General features: G+C 34.3%; 1 protein-coding gene across 1 annotated transcript; it reads left to right on the plus strand.

Annotated features, from left to right (window-relative positions):
* The first annotated feature begins 6260 nt into the window (after positions 1-6260).
* On the plus strand, positions 6261-18196 carry LOC132695518 (regulator of G-protein signaling 17). Its single transcript, XM_060659812.1, has 8 exons — positions 6261-6635; positions 12860-13143; positions 14323-14409; positions 14488-14549; positions 14608-14774; positions 14823-15005; positions 15057-15255; positions 15315-18196. The coding sequence occupies exons 2-7, from the start codon at positions 12860-12862 to the stop codon at positions 15228-15230; spliced, it is 957 nt and encodes a 318-aa protein (XP_060515795.1). The 5' UTR covers positions 6261-6635; the 3' UTR covers positions 15231-15255; positions 15315-18196.
* Positions 18197-20109: the final 1913 nt, after the last annotated feature.

Below are 20109 nucleotides of genomic sequence, written 5' to 3' on the forward strand. Positions count from 1 at the left end.
TATTGATCTTTACTAATTAGCAAAATATCGTTAGTATTGGAATGAAGTTGTGCTAATTATATACAATACAATTCAGTTTATGATCTCATCAATATTCCCTTTGAAAACAAAAACGGTATTCATTTCACAATACATGCGAACATATCTTCACTTTTCTAATACATTAAACAACTAGTTGCTTATTTTTTCTTACTGTCAATATTTGGTTGACATTTTATCCAAAGTCAAGTCTGTGTGTATGTGGTGTGTTATATAATTTGCTAAAGTAATTAAATAGTATAAGCATATTTAGTAGAACGACGGTTTTCCATCAATACAACTCGGATAGATTCTATAATATGCAGTTACTCAAGATAACATTTCACCCTCTTTTACCAAGAGCTCAGCAAAAACGACCTTAGATTTTTTCTCATTTTCCTTTCCTGGAGATCTCATTTTTAACTGTTAGATATTTCCAATAATTTAATCATTTTTTTGTAGTTGCTGTTTTTTGGTAACACTTTTCCTTCATTTCCCCACAAATCTATTTGTACTTAGCTTGTACTTAGACTCCCAGCGATATAAAAATATAATTACTGCTTTATCTCTTATTACTCTCCCCCGATAAGCCGTTCGCCAGCTCGACACAAACTAGTTATCAACTGAGTAACTATTGCGATATTTAACGATTTGTATCTTGTCTTTTTTTCCATTTTCCATTCCTGCTATCAATCGCTCCATTTTTGTGGATCTTATTTTGGTTTAAAAAGTTTAATTTTTATGTATTTTGTAATTTGCTTTGTCCCTTTTCCCCGTTTCCAACCAACTTTTGCTTGGATCTTGTTCTTAGTCTGCTAACTATATGAAAATAAAACTACTGTGTCATCGCGTATGCACTTTTAGCTAAGTAGACGACAACTTTTTCAATTAATTTAATTTATTTATTTATGAACGTGTAATAAATAACTGCCGAATGATAGTCATTAATTAGACGCACTCGCATTTTTCACCTGTGTCGGGCGTAATTAAAAGACGCCACTGCCACCCGCACAGTGTTGCCGTTATTGTTCTCGCGCGGCTGATCAAGGAACTTGCCAACGAAAACATCACGTTGCTTGCACCCTCGCTCCTTTCCTTGTATTCGACTTAAAAAGTTCTATGGAAAGCTCAATTCAAATAAGTGACATAATTCGGAGGGAGACCATGTTAGATGAAGCGCACCGTAAAAAAATTAACATTGGAGTAATATTCGACGATATCGGTTAATTTGCAAATAATAATCGCGTCAGCACTTTGGAAAATTGATGCGTTGACCGGGAATGGGCCAGTAAGACGTTTTATGTGGCAATTAAAAGAAAACCACGATAAAAACAAAAACACAAACATGCCTTGGATCGAGCGCGTGGTGAGCCGGGGGTAGGTTTAGGGGTTGCGGGGGTTGCCAAGCAACCAAAATATAATGAAACGAGCAGGGTGAGCGAAACAGACTTGTAGGAACTATAATGAATTGCTGTTACATATTTACGAAGCGGTCCATAACAATTGTACAACGAATCGTTTACTGATTTTAAAACTGAACAACCACATAAATTGAATTTATCATACTTCCATTGATTGCAATTACCGCGAATGCGTAGGACTAGCTGTAGGCGATCTTGTTTGCAAAGCAGCTAACCAGAAGGCTTGAAATCCGTCTCTAACAAGGTTTTTTAAGCTTCTTAAATATATACAGTAATCATTCTCTGAATTTAGCAGTGATCGTTAGCAGGGAAATAAATTATTTGCTTCCAACTCACCCCGCGGATTCAGAAATCAATTTATTTCAGGCAAGTGGTTCATTGCTTCTGAATAAGATATTGTAATTAGGCGAGACTTTCAGGGAATTTTAAGAACCAAAACAACTTATTCAATTAAGTTTAATAGAAAGTTCAAATTAGCAATTACTATAAGTCCCTGTAGTCCTGCACTGAATTGTATCGATAGAGCCCGTGTCCTATTAAAGCTAATAAATTAAATAAAACCATTTAGGAAATCTGAAAGTTTTAAAATGATCCAAAATCACTTTGCGCCACTTCATTGACTATCATTCCCGAAATAGGTATTTGACCATGGAATAATTTATTTATTATTGATTTTTTACTAATTGATAGAATGGCATTATTAATACCCGCATGAAGTCTCTCTCCTTGTCATAGTATGCTAAATCTTTAAGTGTGATTTCAGTCCGTTTCTCACTATAATATGGTAACGACACGGAAATTCTTAAGTACGCCGCTGGAAAAAAATGTAATGGTCTCTCATTACCGAAACTATTATGCCCTCATGTTTTATGGGCGAATCAAATTGCAAAAATGCCAATACAAACTTATGGTATCCTATAAACGGCGTTTAAGAATTAAAAATTAAATTTAGGCAAACAAAGGTCAAAATACAATGGTTAAAATCTACCCAAAAAATTCGATCGTTTCCAAACCCGTGACTAAAATACCGGAAACGTCCGCAGTGGCTCGCGACATCTCCGAACGCTTTATGTTATTTAACAGTAGGGAATAGAAAAAAACTGTGCGAATATATCAAAACTAAAATATACTAATACGTATGCATTTACAAACTGTCTATCATAAATTTGTTCTAAATCGACCTTAATCATGGCGAGCCCTATAAGGATTCAAAATGACAGTTTCAAGTGTTTCAGGTGTTTCAGGTACTTATCGACTTTCATCATCAAAATAATGCGGATGAGACGTTGATGGATACGATCAGCCGATAGAAATACTGTATGCACTTGCATGTTGAATACCTTCCTTGTTGTGTTAATATTTTCAGCTTGCAGTCTCCTTGCAAAAATGATAATCACAACACTTGCCGCTTGTTGATGGTTTTATCATCTTTTCTCGCAAACTTTCAAACTTCACCTAGCGTCAAATAATAATAATCCCAAAGATTTACAGGTTCCACAACCTCCTCTTGCTAGCCAAATAGTATGCCTCACGTGACAAGTATTACACGTAATGTGTATTTTCCATTCTTTATCTTAAATATTCGCTTACGCATGCTTTAATTACAGCAAACGTCAAAATGATGATCATTTATAATGTTTTGTGATCCTTTTTGTAAAACGTAAACTTTGCTATATTCATTAAAATGTTATATCTATATAAATCATTTATTTATTTATTTTATTTTACACAAATGTATAGTTAAAAAATAAATAAGACTCAGATTGTTTATTTTCGGCATATATAAAACTAGAATTTGCTTTATTAAGTTGCCTATAGGCCAATTAATGTCCCAGATAAAAAATAATAAATATAAAAAAATTAATTAAACACATTATTTGTAAACCAGAATACAGCAGGAAAAAAAACTGCGCTAAAATGAACGTCGCAGCCTAAAAAAACTGGCTTTCTGTTTGCTACGTCCCACACAAATTATTGTGAAGCTAGAGACAAATCGATATTTGCCATATTGCTATGCAGTCAAGCTCGCCTGGCAAGTGTTTAAGTATGCGCGTCATTTTTGCTCCCAAAAATCGAACAAAAGTAATCGAAACGTCTTAAACGAATCAAAATAAAACAACGTCACACAAAAAGGGTGCGGGGTGGGGTGATCGACTTAACGGATTTTCCAAAGCGAAAATCTATTTTCAAAAGCAATCGAATTATTAACCCCTTTTGAGTTTAGACGTAAAATCTCGATAAAAGAAAAAGTCGTACCGAAGAAATTCCGTCTCGATTATAGGATTTCGATGTGCATTCGACACACAGCTTCATTCATTCGGTCTCTCGCGCCAAAATTAAGTGCTCTGCGTCCGCGAGATGGCGTCGCGGGCATCGCGACGTCAGTTTAGGAGTAGTCAGCGACTACAAGCGGGCGTCGGCGCCATTGGCGTCGGCGCGCGCTTTCGTTATCAAATTTTAGGGACGGAATAGGCAAACATTTCGTTGCACGAAAACCAAAATTGCCGTGCGCTTTAATAAAGATTACTTCTGATCATTGGGGACGTAGATTTCAAGTTGGTATTTTAGGTTCATTGATATTCGGCATCACAAAAATGAATAAAATGCATATACTATTTTACACACTGTGCTAAATAAATAAATAATAAACCACTTTTTTAAGTACCGTACTTTAGGATCATTGAAACTATTTATAAATATCGCAAAATTGCTCATACAAATGTACGTAAAATAGTTTACCTTTATTTTATTATTTAAATATTATATTATATCAATATGAAAACGCATAGCTTTTATTCTTAGAAGATTTGACTAAGAATAAGGCAGCCTTAACTTAAAAGGCTTCTCCTCCTTGCTGACCATTTGCCTTTTGCTTAAATTGTAGTTCAGCTATACATTTTTCCAATAAGAAACGGTAATCACAAAGTTTCTTATTTTGGCATTATTTTTATCACTTCCAAATTAGCAGTCGTTGGACTAATATCTTACATTTATCGCTAAGAGTTAATGTTTTATGCAGCCTTTTGTTTGAAGTCATTAAATAAAAAACATACAACATTATCGTCGCGTCAAACTTGTTGAGACAGGAAAACGTTTGTGGTATCTTATGAAGCGTTTAAATGTCCAGTTTCCAGAAGTAAATTTTGTATAGCTTTAGATTATATATTTTTTAATTTTCAGGATCGAGAGAACTTAAACAGTTGCTTTACCTCCTCTTTAGATATCGGGTAAGAATAACAGTTAATTGAAGCTACTAACAATTTAAAATTTACACAAAAAAGGAGATAACAAGAACTGTAACAATTATAGAGGAATATCACTGCTATGTACACCATTGAAACTGTTCGAGAAAGTAGTTGCAAAGAGACTACGATCAAAAGTAGAACTAACCCTAACAGAAACGCAAAGTGGGTTCCGGAAAGGCAGAAGTACCCAAGATCACGTGTTCACTTTAAAACAAATAATTTCGAGAAAATTGGCAAGATCTAAAGCAGTATACGTGCGTAAAAGCGTTTGATAGAGTACCGCGAATAAAAATCTGGAAAAGCCTACAAGCCAGAAACGTTGACAATAAACTATTAAGAGTTATCAAATGTTTATACAATGAAACAAGAAATTGCGCAATAAGTAAGGACATGAGATCAAAGGCATTTATAACACAAGAAGGAGTGAGACAGCTCTTGATTAATCATAACTTATATGGATACCTTTAGGTTGGATACCGACAACTAGAGCGTATCAACATATCGTAATGTGTCTTCGCCGATGATATAACGATCATAGCAGAAATCTCGAAGGATCTGGAGGAAAATCTAAATAATTGGGATCAGATACTAACAAAGAACGGAATGAAAATGAACATAAATAAAACCAAAGTTATGGCAGTGTCAAACGTGGGAAACTAATAGAACAAGTTAGTAGCTTCCAGTACTTGGGAATTATTTTCGAAGAAACAGGAGGGTAGGACACAGAATTAAATAATAGAATAGAAAAGGCAAATAAGGTATACTATGCATAAATAAAAAGGAAATTTCTAAGGAAACCAAAATGAAAGTTTACAAAACAATTTACAGACCAATCCTTACATATGGCTCCGAATCTTGGATATTGTCATGAGAGTGAAAGGAAGGAAAACTAACCAGAAGGGTCAAAATTAGAAATGCACTTATAAGAGAAGAGTTGAAGGTGGAATCCATAGAAGAATTCATTGAAAAGAAACAACTTGGCTGGTAGGGCCATTTACAGAGATTGGGCAGCACTGTGTCGGTTAAAAGAATTTGGCAGAGTAAAATGCAGGGAAAACGGAAAAAAGGAAGACCCAAAGAAACGTGGGACAGCACATTGGGAAAGATGTTGAAAAAGAGGGGAAAAACATGGGTAGAAGCTAAAAACTTGGCACTAAATAGAAAAGACTGGAAACTTTTTATCGATAGCTAAATTGCATGCAGAAATGTCACCCTTACACCCTACGGGGGACTAGGGACTAGATTATAGAATAACAATTTGTTTCGTTTGAAAGGCTTCTTTCATGGCGTCACAGCAATTGATTGTTAGTGTCTTGTAAATTAAGAAATTGACTATCTAAATATTTAATAAATATATAGCTAGTTGAAAAAAATTGTAATAGCCTTAAGATTTCTTCGATATGGTTCAAAATTTCCTGCTAGTTCATAACAGTCGGGGGAAAATGTGCTTCTGCTGACTATATTCCTTGGGGGCTTTGAATTTTCAACTAGACTTAGCTAACTGTCAAAATAACGAGGCAAAACGGGAAAGCGCTGAATGCGGCTCTGTTCAGTGTACCAATTCCGGCGCAAGACGCGTCGCGGCGGCACAGCCGACTTAATAGTGTTGTAAAGACGGTGCGAGTAAGCCGCTGGCAAGCGTCATCCAGACGCTGGCTTAGGGACGAGGCAAGGACTCGGAAATGGGTCGCCCTAAAAGTCCCCGTGCATGTAACGGAGGAGTACGGTGAAAGTGTAGTGCAGCTCACAGTACAATAACCCCTAGACAAGTGTTGCTGCTACTGCTGCTGCCGGGCCCAGGCCCACCATGTTCCAGCGCTAGCCGGAACGACTTTAAGCTTACAGTCGGGCGTCCAAATACTGGTCTCAGTAGCATGGGCCTCGGCCCTCCGGCGGGGCCCACGTGTGCAGCCGCTGTCAACGGCAGCTACCTTCATGGCCATTGATAAAGGTAAATTTTGACGTCATCGTGTACTTTATCGAGAGCAATTTTGAAAATCGAATCGTTTTTTTGCGACTCCATTGCTGAGCGCGGTCGACGTTTTGCTTTTGTTTTTCCGGATCAAGTTTTATCGAAAATTTAGCTGGAATTCTAAAAATCAGTATCGAAATGTTCGCGTGATGATAGAAAAACAATTGATAACGTGTCGATATTCATGACTATTCCTGCGTTGCCCAGCTTTAAGTTTTACCATTAGTAAAACCTTGTGGTGGCAAATCACTCGCTATTCTAGTGGCAAGTTATTTTTCATCAAAATCGTGATAATCCAAAGTTTGATTCATAATGCCTAAGCTACGCCGGGATCTTGGTTTGTACAAATCCACTTAAACATTTCAACAAGTAATTTAAGGATATTTATCAAAAAAACCCAAAGTTTTGTTTATTTCGTTGATATTAACGCAACAATTATTATAGTGCTATACGCTATAGGGTATATTTCGATTTGTTTTTCGCCCCTACCCCTCCATATTTCTCCGCCCTCTTTTTTACATAAAAAAAACTATTTAGGCGCTGAGCAAGCTTGAGTTCTCTTAAAGTGTCTGCGCGAACTGTTTTGTATAATTAATTCTAAATCACACTAGATATGTAAATTTATAAATATTTGAATTAATACGTATATTTTGGCTAATCATAACAACCTGGTAACAGAGGATAACATAAACTGCTTAAATTTTAACATCTAAGAAACGGCGTCAAGAGGTTTTCTTAATGCTAAATGGGGCGCAAGTAATAAAACACTTTTTGTATACTAAATTATTGGTGGCGCGTAAATATTTTGATCAAAATAATTAAAAAACGCTTTCTGTTAAAATTGCAATTGCGAATTTTTAATTAGTCATCAAGTACGGAAATCGGGGAAGCTAGAAAATGAATCATTTTTTAAGGCAATAATTGTGAACAAAACAGTGCTAAAATGTGTATATTACTAACAGTCACTCTGATAAGGTTTATTGTTTTGGGTGATTCAGGGCTTATCTACTCATTCGAGGCGAATTTTTTGACTCTGAATGAAACGAATTTATTCCCAAAAAGATTATTTACGTGATAATGCCAGAAATTCAAATTAACCTCCCCCACCCCGACAGCTTTAGGAGTAAAATTTATTTTAACTAACTCTTAAAAATATGAACGTCTCCAGTTCCACAAATTATTTAAGTAAAAATTTCAGACGCTGCGTTTACAAAACCACGGCTAACATCAATATTTTGATTGTCGTGGCATAAAGTCGAAAATAGTATATGGATACAAATAAACTAGCAAAATATTTATCGTTTCTATGATGTTTATTAACTGGATACTGCCAGATTAATTGCATAATATCTTATTGAAAGCGTACATAACATTTCTGAAAGCAGTTCAACAAATGGTTACGCCACCATTTTATCAATTTTCATTTTGCGCTAATATTCAGTTATACAATCGAATTCGGCACAAAAGATGTTCAGACAATACGGCATTAATTTGTTTAAATACACGTAATAATTGCGAACACCATTAGATAACTTTTTTATTTGTTCAGAATCTTTTAAATATTCCTCAAACTCTTCTTAAATCTTAAAATGGAAAGTAAATGTGCACTATGCAAATTAATTATTGAAATATATTTACATAAACATCATCCATAAAATAAAAAATAACTGATTTTTCCAAAACACCAGTAATTTTATTTGTTATCCGGTACACTGGGGTGGATTGTTTTATTCTATTAATCGAATCATCAATACTTAAACTATAAATGACGATAAAATAACACGTAAAGGTAATAATACCGACAGAATAAAATGGTTTTTAAACTATAATTTTTCCCCACGGCTATCAATTTTATAGAGCTTTAAAAATGTCGAAGTTTAATGCGGAAACACTTGTTTTTATGGATTGTACTAAATTTTCGAACATTCGGTTGCTATAAAATAAAAAAATCGTCAAATGACAAATATTTTTATTGCACCTTCAAAATGAAACTAACAAACTCGACAGACAATGGTCACATAAACGTACTTATTTCCCCAACGTATTTCAAACCCATGGCGGTACCATTTATTCCAAGATCGAAGGTAATATTTTAAAAAATTGAAAATCTATTGCTGTATTTTTCAAGTAAATTCGTACCCTTTTTGTGCAAATATTTGGAAAACGTAACAAATTTTTAAATTTGCGAACCATATCTTTTTATCGCTGCGAGATAAGTATTTTCTTGTCAGTGATACTGCAATGGCGAATATTTTCGAATGAAGTCCGTATTATTATCAGTGGTTAGATAATGGTAAATATAAATAGAAATTAATTTAATACTAACGCGAACCGACATAATAGTCGAAATTTTCAACAATTTTCAAAATTGATATTTGGTTTGAATTATTGACATTATGAGATATGATATCAATTATTGATATTGGTTTGAATTATGTATTATATATTGTATAATATATATATATATATATATATATATATATATATATATATATATATATATATATATATATATATATATATATATATATATATATATATATATATATATATATATATATATATATATATATATATATATATATATGTTTTGTTTTAGGCTTCCGCGGGTCTTATATGTGAGTTGTAAATTCTTCCGGGTTTTACTCCGCGTCTGGTCTGGCTGGCTCCAAGTGGAGGTAGTCCTCTGCTGACAACGTTTCGGCAAGATCTCACTTGCCATTTTCAAGTCCGGGTCGTTCTGCTTCTCGTCTGAACTTTTCAAGTTCAAGCCGAGTTCAGACGAGAAGCAGAACGACCTGACTTGAAAATGGCAAGTGAGATCTTGCTCGGCTTGAACTTGAAAAGCTCAGACGAGAAGCAGAACGACCCGACTTAAAAATGGCAACGTTGTCAGCAGAGGACTACCTCCACTTGGAGCCAGCCAGACCAGACGCGGAAATATATATATATATATATATATATATATATATATATATTATATATATATATATATATATATATATATATATATATATATATATATATATATATATATATATATATATATATATATATATATATATATATATATATATATATATATATATATATATATATATATATATATATATATATATATATATATATATATATATATATATATATATATATATATATATATATATATATATATATATATATATATATATATATATATATATATATATATATATATATATATATATATATATATATATATATATAGTACAGTTATAAAATAAAACGATTTAATTATCTATCGCTTAACTTTTGGAGATTAACGAACCTGTTGATTGAAATTAAAGGGCCTTTAATAATAAAATAAGTTTGCGTGGTGCATGTCGGCCCAAGATAACAGGTCACGAAAAACCCGTATACGGTATTGATCGTTTAACTTACATGAAAGACCAGAAATAAGGACGATGAGCGAACTATAACGCGCGATCATATTTTTACACGGTTTGTCATTAAAATCTGACGGAGCTTACCCTTTCATGTTTTAAATTTTACAATCCCGCTCTACATTCGATGAATAATATGTGCAACGAGCCTGACCTGGTCAACTTAAAACAATGGGGCAAAATTATTAAACTTATTTCGAAGTTTAATCAAATTCATCGCCAATATAACGAGTTTACGCAATTTTTTGATAAATTTTGATCATAAATAGCTTTTCTGTATTCAGTAAGATTTTACTTATTGCTGTTTTATATTGAACTATTGTCCGTTTGCTAAAATGACACGTAGTATCTGTTAAAATCAAAGAATATTTAAAAAAATCCCCGTAAGTGGTGCAATGTTCAAAAATGTTCACTTCGAGCGATCACATGTGTCGTTTTAGGAGAGAAAATTTGTTATCTAATTTAAAATACGAACTGCTTAAGCTGAAATTTTTTCTATACAGTGTTATTATTATTAAAGGAGTTATAACGTACTATTGCGATGTGTTTCCATGCTTTTCAAATATATTTATTTATTGAGTTTTCATTTCACAATATTTTGACTTAATTTTTTATTTTGTGACAAACGGACCTCGTAATAAAAAGAGTTAGCAATAATGCTGAAGGAACTTGTTCACGTTAGATCACGTAGATCCATACACTAAACCCGTCTATTTTTGGCGATATTTAATGGTTCCAACCTATTTAAAATCAACTTGGTTATGAATATGATTTAAAATGTTATTATACATATGATTTTGCCTCGACCGAATTTTCCGCGTTCACTAATCGATAGAGAATGTCCCGATTTTCGACCAACTGATGATATTATTTCGTTTAATGTAATATTAGTCAATTTTTCAATTTTACCACTGAGCGACAAACACGAAGTTAATTAAAATTAAACATTGCCTATATTGAAAATATCTCCGATAACATGAAATCCACAAAGCGAATAGTTTCAATTTTCCGCAGAATTACGTTGGTTTGAATTAATAGGATATATTTTCCGATACAAATAGTAACAATGCAATTCACTCATTAATTATTGCATGCAATATTTTCACAATAGCACTGTACTTTTTTAACGGCTGCTGATATTTCTATACATATTAACGAACATTTTCTTTTAAATTTGACCCTTAAGAAATACAACAAAAGTAACGGTAGTTTATAATACTTCTTACTGGAATTTTGTTAATTTTCACAGGAAATAGCTTAATTGTGACTTTTAATATTCTTCAAGTACCAACTGACACATATGCTTTTCTCACAAAAATAAAGAAAACTATATAACTGTGATATTAATGGTCTCCACATCATTTTACGATTTTCATTAAAACACAGTCTTGAATACACAAATATTATAATAATTATAAAATACATAACTTTTTATAAAATCATTAAATACACGAAAGAATTCTTATAGCATTCTACAAGACCAATTTTATAAAAGTCATTACTCCTAAGTCTAATTTGTTTTATTGTTAATATCACGCTATCACAGGATATCTATAAAAATTATTGAATGAGTAGAATGTTTTACAAAATCAAAATATATAAAAATATATAAACATTTTTATATTGGTTGGGTATAGGCAAACATTTTTGATTAACTGTTCTAAATCTATGTTCAGGTCACACTTGGGGTTTTGTGATAAATATATTAATAAGTTGAACACTGAATTCTAACCTGAAACAGAGATAAACTTGAGCATTTATAAACTACACAAGTGTGTGACTTACATTGAAATAATATTTATTGAACCTGACGAATGAATTTATTTATGAAATTACTAAATTTTATTTATTTTTATTTATTTATTAAATATTTTCACCCTTTTCTACGGATTTTCGCTTTTTGAAAGCAAAATAACGCCTATTGGGTGGCGAGTTATCACATTATTTTATTTTCCCGATTTGAAACTCTATAAATGCGAAAGGTTGAAGCGAAAGTAAAAAACATCGCTGTACAGCGACAAAGCGCATAGCAACGATTGTTCGCCATCTGTTCCGCATTTCCACGTGCTTTTCCCGTTGGCTGAAAATTATTCTGCATTTCGCGATGATTAAATTTGCAACATGATTTGGGATTAACGAATGATGGGGCATTAATTCGAATTTTGTCTGTCGTTTGACCTTCAACTTTAACTCCGCGTCCGCTAAAACCGCACCATTCGGTTTTCGGTCGTTATTTTATCGGTGCAAATATGTCTTGATATATTTTTACTTGATTTATGCAGTGCTTCGCAATGTCCGAAATGATTTCATCCAAAAATTGGAACATCGAGCAGAAACCGTCGTTAAAAACTTTCTGGCCGATTATTTTTATCGTATTTTTGATTTGGGATCTCGAGGCGTAAGACGGGCACAAGTGCTGAATAAAAAAAGTTAAACTGCTGCCCAAAATGTCACCCAAATTTTAAATATTAATATGTCGAACTAATTTCTCGTTCTTTTTGTAAAAAAAATCAATTTCCTACTTTTTTCTTAGTATATTCTTTGCAAAACTGTTGTAGTAGGTTACTAAAATATTATTCTAAAGACCGCCTTCGTCCAACAACGGGTGATCTTATTGGCAAAACATTGCTTCATAAAACTATATGGCCCACCTCTACACACGTTAATTTTCTACCCTGTCAAGTGTGAAATTTAACCCAATTAATATAAATGTCAAACCACTAATAAACATATTTAGCTCTACCTATTAACCAAAACGCATTAGACCAGAATTTGTTGCAGATGTCGTGTAGCGTTACTGAACGGGTGACGAGTAGAGCGGGTGTAGGAGCTCCCACCGGAACAACCGGCAACAGCGCTGCTGCAAGTGGTGCTGCTACACGATGTAGAGGTCGCCGCGGAACAGACGGCAGCGCTGCCAACCTCACGACGTCACCTAATCTGAGGAGCACCAACCAAGAGGGCGGCCCTCCCCAAAATGGTCCGCAATCGAGTCCTCAAGGGGCTCCGTTTAGATCAAAACCTTGCTGTAGTATTCTTTGGTGCTGTTGCTGCAAATGTCCCTGGTAGGCTCGATTCTCGATTAACAACAGAAAAAAATTACTTTTACGTTTTTCGAGTGGCATTTAACGCTTTCATGAAGCCGTAGTTTGGTGTCAATGGAGTTATATCCCACAGAGCATTAAGTTAAAGAAATTACTTCCTAAAGCTTTTGCATGTTCCGACGTTGCTACCTCACTCTCTGTGTGGGTGACACTAGGGGCTTGAGATTTAGTACTTTCTACAGACATCTGAATCACGTGTTTTTTCAAGTAATTCTAAACACTTTATTTCTCTAAAACATATCATTTCTCATGTTTTTTTTTCTTGGTAAAGTGAGCTACCCAACCATCAGTACTACTATGAATCATACCATACTTCGTGGTTCTTTTCACAACCGTTGAATGTTATTTAAGGTCGATTTCTTGAACGGAAACAAATCTCTGCCAAATAAAAGTAAGGTCACAAAAAACTTTCACGGATCGTTTGTCCAAGTAAATATTCATTTACATTATAGGCACATAGTCTATTGAATATTTCACATCCTTCAGATTATCCCATGAAAATTTATGGGCTCTACTATTTCCTACTATCTCTAGTCCATTATAACATTTTGTTTTTGACTATACGATGCTAATTAATTATTTTACTAAAGCCTGATTTTTTTACCCCTACCCATAATAATTTTCGAATAATTAGATATATAAAAAAACATGATTAATGGAGGGTTCTATCTGAATATATTACGGTCACTCCCCCTTGTCGATAACTGTGCCAGATTTCAAATCGATATCTCAAGCCGTTAAAGATTTAGAGCGCAAACTGGCTACCCAACAGATCAGCGGAAATGAGAAATTCTATACTTCCGACTACACGGTTTTTATTACAACCTGGTTCTAGAGAGACTAAATAAATTTGCATTAGCCATGTAAATACTTGTCTTTGAAGTTATTGATTACGGGAGTCTAATTAAAAACCTCGTAAGGCCATCTCATTCGTCTTTTTAACTTGAATTAATTAACTCATAAGGACCAAATAAAAACGAGTACCTTCAACCAAAGCGCAAACATCCCCGAGGAATTTTTTGTAAATAAAAAATAAGTCTGAGAGTCGGATATTATTAATAATCACCAGTCTGCAAGCTGCTGGAATATTGATAGGTTCTTTTTTATTGTTTTATTCGTTTTATCAAGATTGTTTTTTAGCTCTAACCCCGGAAACAAAGGTAACGACGAGAACGGCACTAAAAAAAATTCGAATTCGGAATTGGATGCTTGCGAGGCGATTCCTACGTGAGTAAAAAGATTTTATACCCAAATAATTCATCATTTGAGTATAAAATTGCTATTGCTACTGTTATTGATTTTTAGACCGTCGGTGGATGAAATACGAAGTTGGGGCAAATCCTTTGATAAGTTGATGAAAAGTCCTGGTAAGTTTATTTCGGTTTCTAGTTGCAGTTTTTGTATTTACGAATCGATCGTTTTTAGCGGGTAGGAAAGTATTTAGAGACTTTTTGAAAGGAGAATACTCTGAAGAAAACATTCTTTTTTGGTTGGCATGCGAGGACCTCAAGAAACAAACTAATAAGGAAGTGATCGAAGAGAGAGCGCGTCTTATATACGAGGATTATATATCTATCTTATCTCCAAAAGAGGTAAGCGAATAGGAATAGCTGATTCCGTTCTGAAAGGTATTGCTATAGGTGTCTCTGGATTCGAGAGTGCGGGAAATAGTCAACCGTAACATGGTAGAACCTACGCCGAACACATTCGACGAAGCTCAAGTCCAGATATATACTCTCATGCACAGGGATAGTTACCCTCGCTTTGTCAACTCGCAAATGTACAAATCCTTAGCACAAATCGATAAGCAAGACAAAGACTTGGTTCGTAATTCACGCGCAATGCAGAATCCCCACTTTAAACCTCTCCCTTAGCACCAGCAACCGACATCATCAACGTCATCAATAATATCGGTGGACTTAGGCAACGCGCAATCTCAAAGCGCAAGCGTACAAGCAACCGCGTCGACACCCCTTTTAGGGGGAGCTGCGCCTGCTGCTCACCCGGTACAAGTCACTTCAGCGCGGGACCAGGCAGATGGTAGTTAAACAACTCCCTTCGTATCTCAAACAGGTGATCGCGAGCCTTAGCAATCGACTATTTTATAAAGCAACCCTCTAAACTTGTTCCAGGCGGCCTAACAAGAGACTCTTTAGTCGACAATAACAGGGGACCCCGGCTAGCGGCAAAAATAACCCAAAAAAAAAACATCAACCAACCAATCTTCAGTCCAAATATTGCGGGTAAAGATTATCTATCGTCTTCAATTCGCCAGAGGCCTAGTAAAAGTCAAAAGCCGCTGCCAACTATTTTGGATCATTCCTCGCACAGTGCACGGTATAAATGTGTCCGTTTAAGTATCGGCAACGCTGCCTTTTAGTACATCGAATCTATAGGAAGGTATATATTATACGGAGCCGGAAGTGCGACGCTTTTTCTCTGATTTTCTGTGTTGGTTAGTGTCAAAATACGATATGAACAAAGTCGGGTGTTACGGAATAGGTTTAAGCGGTCTGCACGAAATCAGCTTTAACTTATCTATAACGTGGAAATTCGATGAGTCTACGATGCAAATCGAGATGTAGAAAATCTGATGATATTTTGCTTAGAGTTGCTTGTTTTGCAAATATTGTAGACTTTCGATATCCAACTTGTGCCGACCGTATTGTTATTCTGAAACGGACTTTGTTTGAATACATTCCGATATACGCGCAAACATATTTATTGGCCTACAGACGGCCTTCACGGTTTAACTCGAAACTAATATTTTGACACTAAGATTTAATCTGTTAGATTGTTTGTACTAATCGGTGGGACACTTTAGAGGACCAAATTAAAGCAAAAAGCAAAGCAAAAATCAGGACGCTAACGTGAGATGTGTTCGTTCGTCCTCTAGCTTCAATGGAGCTACCGATGTTCGTATGTTCACTATGTACCATAGCAATCATGACCGATCTGGATGTCATAATCGCTCACATATAAAAATTAGTGTTTGTGTTATAATAACGAATATGGTTCATCTCACTTGTATAGTTAGGATTAAGGGCGACGGCAGCTTTAATATAAACTTGTAATATCTATCGAAAAACATACAGGGTGGTTCCATGACAATTGTTTCTCAAATATAGTTCCAGTCTCAAGTCTTACTATAGTCTTCGTTCAAAGTGATTAATACTAGTACAGTAGAAATGGATCGCCAATATTAACTTCAAATTAAGACTATTCAACGCCTTAGTGCGTTCACCATAACTACCATGTCGGTAATTATTGCTGTACAAATGAAATACACTCAGATTCTCTAATATGGGCAGCGCAATTACTCTCGCCTTACTGCTTTTAACTTGTCACTTTGTTTTATTTTGCTTCAAATGTCTGCTCGGCACTCCTTGGTCTGCTCCATATTTCTTGTCTAGTTCAAGACAATTCGCTCTCTTCTCTCTCGCTGGAGAGGGTGATGGTCTCGTGCTTTACTACTATTTTTACTGTCAACCATTTTCTGCTTATTCCATAATACTATGTTGTCTTTTGTTTTTAATGTTTTTAATAATACTACTCTCATTCGTTCGATGAGCAAATACTGATTGGATACCCGATTAAGTACTGACGACATGAGCAATCGAAGTGTATGTTTCTATTTCGTTTCCACAGCAATTTTTAACCGATAGGCCCGATCTACCTTAATAAATAATAATAAAAATGTAAAACATGTAGTTTTGAAAAAAAAGAGTAACCCCATTCGCAAAATTCACAAAAAAAAACAAAAAATCAATAGGGGGACAGGAAGCATCAGCGCGTGGAGATATTTTTATATCCGCTCATTACTCCGGTACGACCAAAATTAAATTTTGACAGCAAAATTTGGTTAATGCGAGTTGATTGTGGCGTAAAACAAATATCGATCCGATTAAACCCATTACAGTTTAATGCTAATTTTGTTGGGAAAAGTTTGACTTCCAAAGATTCAATGATTTAGCCTGTGTAGATGGTAATCAAATGCAGCACAGAGGCTCTGTTCCGATCACCAATGGGGCTTCCGAACTTGATAAAATACGACAACGCGGAATGCGTTGGTAAAAATGCTGTCTAGCAATTGCAACTGGTAAAAATATTTAACGTAATTTTTTTAATGCTTTACTTAGTTGGATGAATATTGACGGTCCACCGAGAAAACCTTTCTATACTGGAACGATATAGAGAATTGCTCAAAATAATAATAACCAAAGAAATATTTTTAAGTCGTTTAGTTTGTAACATTTATCTTTGAGCATTTCTTTAGGAACAGACAAATTTACAAATGAAAATTTCCATTAGCTAGTACGGAATTTTGTTCTCGTAAAAACGATAGTTTGTAAACTGTTGGACGCAATAACATAAAATATTCTGTATTACTGTACAGTATTAACCAATCATCAATCTCAAACGCACAAAACATCAGTGTTATCTAGAATTTTCTACAACAAGCATACGTAATTTTTTAAACAAATGTCCGTTTCGATTACGTGATCAGTTGATCGCAGATGCATGTTGGATTTGCCGGTGATGATTTGATGTATACTTAATAATTAATTTTCTCCAAGTGTTCGAACGACCGTATGTCGTTTTTTGCAATTGTAGACTATTTCTAGTAGCAATAATTATTTTGGCCTATTAGCAGCAAAACTAGAGGTTCTTTAAATACTCATTTCAACACTGGCACGAAACATGTTCCCTGTATATAACTTTAGTAACTGAGTAGAAGAACTCAAATCTTTTAGTCAGTCTAAATAGTGTATATGTGTTTTCTGTGGCTGCCGTTGCTATAAGCTCCCCTCTGTCCCATTAAATGATCCCCATCTATACCCATCCCTTCAATTTTCCCACCGAAACCAAAAATATTTCAAAATGTGATATAAGTATCTAAAGAAGACCACGGCAGAATTGCCTGCTATAAATCTAGTCAACACCCATTCTGTTAGCACTATTACACAATAATATAGTACACTAATAATCGATACACTCTATGATAATTCATATAAATAAATATCAAATATAACGTTATCTTTTATTTACCTTTAAGCCCTGGATTTTACAGTCACGCGGTCCCCATGAGAGAGGTTTCCAAAAACCCGTGAAATATCTAAAGTAGTACAATTGTTTAAACGAGTTTTGTGTTTATTTGTCTCTTGAGACGCGAGATAAAAACGATAACGAACGAACTTCAATTAGGATGAAAACAAATTGGCTCACTGGTACCCATAATCGCAGGTCCGAAATGTTTCAATATTAGAAGTCTGTTTAAAATAAATCACGGAAAAATACAAATTCATTTTGTATCAACCAAGTCAACAAAATGAAATTTTAAAGTAACTAAATTTAAACGAATCGGAACAAATCGGTTCAACATTTGCGATTTATCAATTTTAACAGTCATTTAATACCCGTGGTGGTGCGACAGGGAAAAAAGCATTCACGCTCAAGCTGTTAAAGATAATTTCTCATAACAGGGCCCACCGTTTATTTTCTTTTCCTGGGAATGTTTATTTTTCGCATATTTATCATGGAAGCACTGCCATATCAACTGTAATCAGATAGAGGTCGTTCCAAATAAAATTTCGGATTATTTGATTTTTACGTTGTGTCAAATGGGTCTATTCCTTAGATTAGATATTCACTTTTGCTAAATAATTATAAAAGAATTCTGTCACAAAGTATAAATTTTGGTTGTTTTTAAAAAAATCCCGAAATAGGTTTTTTGATAAAATTTCAAAAATATATATAATTTGTTTAGCTTTAAATTTTTTCTCCAAAATTATAGATATGGAAACCACTTGCGAATGGGAATATAATACCATTTTTCGCTTTTTACTTTAACCCATATTATCTCAAGCATTAAAAAAAATAATTTTTTACTCTGAAATTATCTATTTTGTTGCACTTAGGAATGAATATATTACATGTGTCAAAAAAAAATAAAAACTAAAAACATAAAAAAAAATATTGGTGCGTAAACGAACCACTGATGTAACAATAGAACCTAATTTTTTACAAAAAAACGCATAATATTTTATGGTGCGTGAGCGCACCACTGGTAACACCCGGTTTCATTTTTGGTGATATTTTACTAATGTAAATGCACATTACACTTATTACAAACGTAAATTATGTGGCTGTGACAGATTCTACATCTCTTTCGGGCTTTATTCGCATGAACAATCATAAGGCGACCGTGATTATCATAACGCACTTCATCTACGGCAGGTGCAATATTTCTTTGAGTAATTGTTCTATCAGTTTTTAAAAGTCGCAAAGCTATGTAACATTTAAAATCAAATCAATCACTTCGTCATCAAAAAACATAAAAAACATTTCAAGCGGAGTTTTTCCAGAAAGCCTATTTTTTAGTTCCTCACATGATCTGAATTCATCGAATATATGTGAGTGACCTTAATCTGACCTTTCTTCCATTTGACAGTAGAAGCAAGCCTGTCGTTTGCAGAAAGCATACGTCTTCTTTTGAAATCCAGGGTTTCATCATCTGAAGAGTCCCATTCAGGTTCAGTAGTTGATGATGAATTACAGGACTGTTAAAGGACAGCTGTATCATTCGGTGTATGTAACTCGAAAGTTCCAACTATATCAGTTGGTTCCCCAAACTCTTGTAGTCATGCAGTCAAGATTTCCACGTCGGGTGGTATCTAGACCGCGTCAATATGTTCTGTAAATATTTTTCACGTTATTTTTAGCATAAATTTACAAGGAATGGAATGATACAATATACATGTAGAATACGTACATCCAAATAATACTTACGACTTTCATTGTTATTGTCCTCATACATCACGATCTAACTACACAAACTAATACTAAAGAACACGCTAATTGTTGGATGTTTATTCTACATGCGCTGACTTGTCTAGACTTGCAATAACATAGTTTTGTCTCACAGAC

The sequence above is a fragment of the Cylas formicarius genome, unplaced genomic scaffold (assembly GCF_029955315.1).
Source record: "Cylas formicarius isolate icCylForm1 unplaced genomic scaffold, icCylForm1.1 PGA_scaffold_12__32_contigs__length_19106922, whole genome shotgun sequence".
In the NCBI taxonomy this organism is placed as follows: domain Eukaryota; kingdom Metazoa; phylum Arthropoda; class Insecta; order Coleoptera; family Brentidae; genus Cylas; species Cylas formicarius.